General features: G+C 60.7%; 1 protein-coding gene across 2 annotated transcripts in view; it reads left to right on the top strand.

Moving 5' to 3' along the window:
• The first annotated feature begins 776 nt into the window (after positions 1-776).
• Positions 777-6424, top strand: part of TNFRSF1B (TNF receptor superfamily member 1B) — a 33799-nt gene continuing 28151 nt past the window's right edge. The window contains exon 1 of one of the 2 annotated variants that reach the window (XM_014849759.3): positions 777-976. In XM_014849759.3, coding sequence (XP_014705245.3) covers positions 899-976 — 78 coding nt within the window. In that variant the 5' untranslated portion in view covers positions 777-898. The remainder of the gene's footprint in view (positions 977-6424) is intronic. The other variant, XM_014849758.3, reaches the window with a different exon arrangement.

The following is a 6424-nucleotide window of genomic DNA, read 5'->3' as shown; positions in this document are numbered from 1 at the left end:
CAGCTTCCCAGACAGCTTTCTGCCCCGGCCTCTGTTTGCTTCTCAGCCACCTGGACAGGGGACTCAAGAAAGAGGGCAGGGCAGGGTCTGGCTCACTCTGAGAAGGGCCTGAAGAACGTGTAAGGATAAATGAACAAGTGAATAATAGTGACAACAGCTAATTCGCACACAGAGCTTATTAAGTTGCATATATACTTTGTAAGTATACATACGTATATAACATATATTATTATGTGTATTATCTATCTTTTAATCTTCGGAATAGCTCTGTGAGGTTAACGCAGAGATTCAGCCCCGTGGTCTGGCTCTGGAGTCTACATGAATGATCTAGAACCCCCGTGATCCCCTCAGAGCTAGCGTCAGCTTTGTGGGATATTTTTCCAATTAGTGCTCCACCCCCACGGGAGTGGGGGGCCTGGGGGCGGTGGGAGGGGTAGGTGGACGCAGGGCACGTCTAGAGGCAGCCACAGGCCTGGTGGGAGCCTGTCCCCAATGCGGGGCTCCTGTCCTCCCACTGGGAAGGGTGACTTGAAGGGGACGGGGCGTTAGAAGGAGATTGAGGGGTCACCGAGGGCTGGGCGTGGCGGCGCTGGAGGTACCTACCCAGCCCTGGGTTGGCAGAGCTGGGCCCAGGCTCGGCCCTGCGGGGTGCAAGTCGGGGCCCGGGCGCCCGGCAGCTCGGGGGGCGGGAGCGGGGAAGGAGGCGTGTCCGGGAGGCCGGCCAGACCCCGCCCCCGCCAGGCCCCGCCCCGGCCCGGCCCCGCCCCCGCCTCCCTTGGGCGCCGCGCTCGCCGGCTTTTGCTTTCAGTCGGAGGCGCCCGGCGCAGAGGACCCGGGAGGAGGTGGGGGCGCGAGAGCCAGGACTGCTGGCCCGCCGGCGCTCGGCAGTGCCCGCACCATGGCGCCCGCCGCTCTCTGGGCCGCGCTGGCCGTCGGACTGCAGCTCTGGGCCGCGGGGCGCGCCGTGCCGGCCCAGGTGGGTGACTCGCGCGGTCCCCGGGAGGCCTCCTCCTGCCCACCCGGCTGGGGCGCGCCATTCCCGGGGGGCCCCAACCGCGCGCTCCCGGGGCTCCGGGACAGGGGTGGGGGTTCGGAGCGCCCGCGGCACCGCGCCCCGCGCCCGGTCAGCCGCGCACTGCTCGCCGCTTGGGACCCTGGGTTTAGCAGACGTGCCCCCGGGGCCCGGAACTGTGGCCCCCGTGGCCCGGGGCGCACCCCGGTCCCTCCTCCAGCGCAGGCCGGGCTCTCGGGGCTGGCGGGCGGGCCCTGGGGGGATCCCAGCTAGACCCTGGGCCCCAGCTCCGTTACCCCTCCGTTGCCGCGCCGTTACCCCGCGGCGGGGCAGGCAGGTGTCCGTCCTGGGACGCTGCCCCACTGTCGATGTCGGGCACCCTCTCCAGAAGGCTTCCGCCTCCTCTGGGCTATCGTTTTCCTCTTGCTGAGAAATACTAGGTCTGCGCGTCTGAAAGCACTGGGGCAGGTGTGCTGTGAGCGCCTAATAAGGACACAGTCAGCTTATTTCTGTGGCTGCCTCCCGTGCTGTCCTTTGCTGAGATCCCTTCCTCGGGAGCCACCTGGTGTGCCGTTTCAGAGCCTGTTCTCGGTGGGCTCTGGGCTAGTGGGGAGGAGACAGTGTCTTCAGGTGACCGTGGGCTGACCGCCCCAAAGGCCGGCGCCTGAGCTCTGGCGACAGAGGAGATGAGTGAGACCTCCTGGGCTGGTTATTAAGGCAGATGTGTTATCAAGGTCTCTGAGAGGCTCCGGGAAGGTGGAGAGGGCAGAGACCCCAGAGCTGTTACTCGATATTAGGTGCACACGCCACAGTGGCAAGCTGGACTCTACAAAGAGATCGCTCCTCCTTTGCCTTTTTTGGCTGTCTCCAGGGTCTGGTGAGATGGAGTAACCCCATTTTACAGAGAAGGAAAACTGAGGCTCAGAGAACTCCTTGTGTTTCATGGAAGGGCATGGGGGTGCTCTTCCTTCATAGGGGGCATCACCCACCTTGCCCCCGTGGCTGGGGAGGAGCTGTGCCTTCGTCCCTTCCTCGTGATCTTATTCTTCCCCACGCGTGGGGTGCTGACTCGTCTGGACATCTGGACTGGGGAGGAAGGTGGGAGGTGACATTGGCTTGTTGCTAATGTGAGGTGACTCACTTGCCAAGGTTCAGGACATCTTTAGTGTCCAGTTCTTGAGAAGGGAGGACGGAGGCTGTCAGACCAGAATTGATTCACCCACTGTGGGTGCCAAGGCGGGTCCTAGGGCTGCCCCGGAGGTTGTCCTGGAAACAGGAGGCCCCCCGGTGGCCTTCTGGTCAGGAGAGTCCCAGCTCTGAGAGCCGAGTGTGGATCCCGACAGCTATGGTCCCCAGCCTGACTGCAGGGTCCTGGCACAGACTCAGGCCTCGAGGGGCATCATCTGGCCCCAGGGAACTCTAGGGACACGTGAGCCCCTGGTGGGGAGGCGCAGGGCTTCTCTGCAGGACACCAGACCGGGTCCTGGAGTCGTTTGAGGGGTTTCCCTTGCGTCGCTCCCGTGTCAGCTCAGGTTCCTTCCTCCAGCTTTTGTCTTCACAGCCTATGAGCTGGTCTCCTGGCCCCTGCCCCCTCTCCCACTGACCTTCTTTGGTGGTGTCGCTGGGGAGGCCCTCCACAAGTTGGAGCGCCTCTCTCCCTGCCTGGGAAGCCTCCCATGGCTCCCAGTGGCCCAAGCAGAAACGCCCACACGTGTCTCAGGCCGGAGTGAGTGAGGTATCCGGGTTCTTGCTGCCACTGCTCTGCATCTGTACCCCTCACCCTGTGACACATGGTCATCGTGTATCTGTGTGCCCTGTGCTGTCCCCTCTCCGTGGCACACCCCTGACCCCTGTCCTCAGGGCCTTTGCAAATGCCACTCCCTTCAGGAAAGGCTTTCCTCCTTCTCCCACTTGGACTTGATCTTCTGTTCTTTGAACGCTCAGAGCCCTTCCTCTCGGGCAAGGACAGACTGCATTCTGCTTCTTAGTCTAGCTGCGTGTTATCCACCTCGGTAGATGGAAAGTTCCTTGGGGTCAGGGACCGTGGGGTCTTCCTCCTCATTATTAGCAGCACATTAGCTGCCGTTTTTTGCAAACCTACAAGTGCCAGGCGCTGTGCTGGGACGTCACTCCAGAATCTCACTGAAACCTTCCTTACAGCAAGTCCTGAGAGGCGGGTGGGCTGTTCCCGTTTAGCGATGTGGAAACGGAGGCTCAGGGGGCTTCGACACTTCCCAGGATTACAGAGCTAGTGGAGGGGGGATGTCAATGCAGGTCCCTCTGATTCCAAAGCTCTTTGCCCTATGCCTTCCCCTGCCTGTCTCCCTGCACCCACCCCGCCCCCAGCCAGGTCCCTCACGCCCAGCGGGCGCTCGGTAGTGTTGGCCGTGACTAGATTGACTTGCAGAAATCGGCCAGGGAGTCTGAGCTGGCTGCAGGTGTGGCTGACTCCTTCTCCATCAGGGCTTTTGTCTGCTTTAAAAGCTGTGTTTGCTGGCTGGAGTGGCGAGCATCCTTCATTCGTCTGGTCTTCGACAAGGAAATGCCAGTACAGCTGGCAGATAGGCGAGCACTTGGTGCCCTCCCGTGGGAACGGGCAGGGCACAGCAGTCTGGCTTTGCTGGGGAGGGGACAACGGGATCCCTCCTTGCTGGGTCTGGTCTGTCTGCCCCGGGAAGTCTTGAGGCTGAGGGGCTGCCGTTTGCCTCCTCATTACCCAGGGCCTGCTCGGGTTGGGGAGAGATTGCGGGCTCCCAGGCTGGCCTGGGGACGTTGGCCAGTGGAGTGGAGATAGGTGATCAGGACAGCTGCTGTCCTGAGATGTCCCTTTGCCCTCTGCCTGACAGCCCAGAGGGGAAGCTGTGTGCTCACTGAGGATGTGGCCTGGTGGTCAGGCACTGCAGGGGGCAGTGGGCAGGTGGCCAGGCACCTTGAGGCAGTGTCATTCATCCATTCATTTCCCCAACATTCGCGGACACCACCTCCAAGTCCAGCCCAGTGCTGGCCTCTGGGGACCCCAAAATGACCATGACTCGGCTCCAGACCTCCAGGAGCCACACTGCCAATGGTCACAGACCTGGCCTGTGCCCCTAACTGCACTTGTCACCTGGGCCAAGTGACTGAGCCTTGTGTTCCCCTCTGTGGACGTGGAGAGTGCTTCCCACCTTGCGCTCCTCACCGGGCCCAGTGGGTGTGAAAGACGTGGGAGCAGATAAGGCTGAGAACCTGCCTGGCCCTCTTGTGTCAGAATGGTCCTCCCTGTCATCCTGAGGCTGACCCAGTGGCTCCTGGAGCGCTGGCCCTCCCGGGGCTGGGAAACATTGGGTGGCCCTGGCTATCCAAGGCTTCCTAGAGGAGTAGCCAGGAAGGTTGTGTGTTGGGGGGGGGGGGGGGCGGGGGGAAGAGTTTTGATGCCAACCATGGTGTGTGTGTGCGTATGCGTTTTATATCCAACGCCGCACATCAGCTTAGTTCTCAGTTTTATGCCATGCTGACTGCTTCTCTGTTCTTCAAACATGCCTCCCAATGCGTGCATCAGGGCCTTTGCACTAGCTTTCCCCTTCACCTTGAAGGCTCCTCCCTCTGATATCCCCTGGTCTCATCCCCTCACTTCCTTCTGCTCAAACGGACTCTTCTCAGAGAGGCCTTCTCTGACCATCCTGCCTATAAAAGCTCCCCACCAGGGCTCTCACTGCTTTGACCTGTTTTGTTTTCCTGCATAACTCTCATGACCCATTATATTCCTTTCACTTTTGTTGTGTCTTCCCACTAGAAGGTCCGCACGATGAGGGCGTGGGCTTGTCCGCTGCTAGAGGCTCAGAGCCTAGAACACGGTGTCTTCTTCTCAGCACTCTTGACCCCTGGGCCGCAGAGGTGTTGTGGGGGCCGTCCTGGGTGTTGTGGGATGTCCAGCAGCGTCCCTGGCCTCTCCCCACTAGATGCTAGGAGCATCGCCCCTTCCGTCGCGACAATTAGAAATGTCTCCAGATATTGCCAGATGTCCCCTGGGGGGGAAGTTGCCCCTGGTTGAGAACCCAGGCGTAGAACACTGCCTGGTAGGGAGTAGGTGCTGAAAAATATTGACTGTCCAAAAATACCCATCTGACCTTTATAAGCACCCGGTTTCGTGGATGATTCAGAAGGGTTTGAAAAGCCAGGGGTGGCAGGGCTGGGTTGCAGTTCGTCTCTCTCTCTCGAGCTGTCTCTCTGGGCTCGTCTCCCTGCTGCACTGGGTCTGCTGAGGATGGTGTGTTCCCCCCACCACATCCCCACCTGGCTCGTGACGGGGCCACCCACTGGCAGTGACTCAGGGCCCAGGAGGCATGTGACTTGCCCGGAAGAAGGCAGGGAGGGAAGCTTGGGGTGAGGGTGGGGAGGGGGTGCTAGCAGGGAACAGGAACAAAGTGGAGACGCTGTGGCTCCCAGTTCCGGACACTCTGCCGGGCCGCAGGGAAGCAGCACTGATGATTTAGGGGAAGGGCCCGGGGCTCAGCATCGGACAGACCCTGGCTCAAATCCTTACTTTGCTGTTTACAGGCTGTGTGACCTTGGCGAGTCTTTTCATCTCTGGAAGCCTAAGTGTTCCCGTCTGTAAAATGGGAATGGTCCCCACCATGCTGGCTGGTTGTCAGGAGTAAACGTGCTTTATAGGTTGGGCAGCCTGCTGGTGGCTATTCGAGCGTCCGTGGCTTTGTGGGGTCTGACCGGACTCTGGTCATGGGGCAATGCTCAGGCTGAGGCACGGGCCACTGTGGAGTCAGATTCTCCGTCCCCGGGCTGGGGGCCCCCATGGTGTGGGTGGCAGAACTCCAGTTGCCCAGAGCTCCTGCCCGATGTCTCTGAACAACTTCCTTCCTGCCCCTTTTCCCGGCTCTGCTTCCTGCCCCGCTGCCCCCTTGCGGGGCGTCTCACACCACCCACCCAACTACCTGACCTTAGGACCCCAGCATGTGGCGAAGTGGCCGGGTCAGGAAGTCTGCCCCTTGCTTTCAGCGAGTGCCAGGCTGTAGGTCGTTTGAGGGTGGGCGAGGAGTACGTTTGGCGTGGCACAGAGGGTCTCGTGGCCTCTTTGGGAGAGGGATGCAAACGCCTCAGCTTTCCCCCTGCGAGATGGGTGTGGGCTGCTGCCAGGCTGTCTCTAAAATCTCTCCCATCTCCCACCTCTGTGATGCTGAAGCTTCTGTTTATCTGTGACCCTGAGGAGGAGAAGCCCTGTGGAGGCTCTTCTGAGGTCGTGCTGTCCGTTCCCCGGCCTCTGACAGCCCGTGAAGTGACTTCCAAGACAGCAAGGCTCCAAGGAAGGAGCAGTGCACTGGGTGTCAGGAAACCAGTGTTCCCATGCAAGCACCGTCACTGGCTCACTGTGTGACCTTGCTCAGGTTACTTAACCTCTCTAGGCCTAAGCACCCCTAT

This window comes from Equus asinus, chromosome 5 (assembly GCF_041296235.1).
Source record: "Equus asinus isolate D_3611 breed Donkey chromosome 5, EquAss-T2T_v2, whole genome shotgun sequence".
NCBI classification, from domain to species: domain Eukaryota; kingdom Metazoa; phylum Chordata; class Mammalia; order Perissodactyla; family Equidae; genus Equus; species Equus asinus.
The sequence above is the reverse complement of the archived record's forward strand: the minus strand, read 5'-3'. Positions and strand labels throughout refer to the sequence as shown.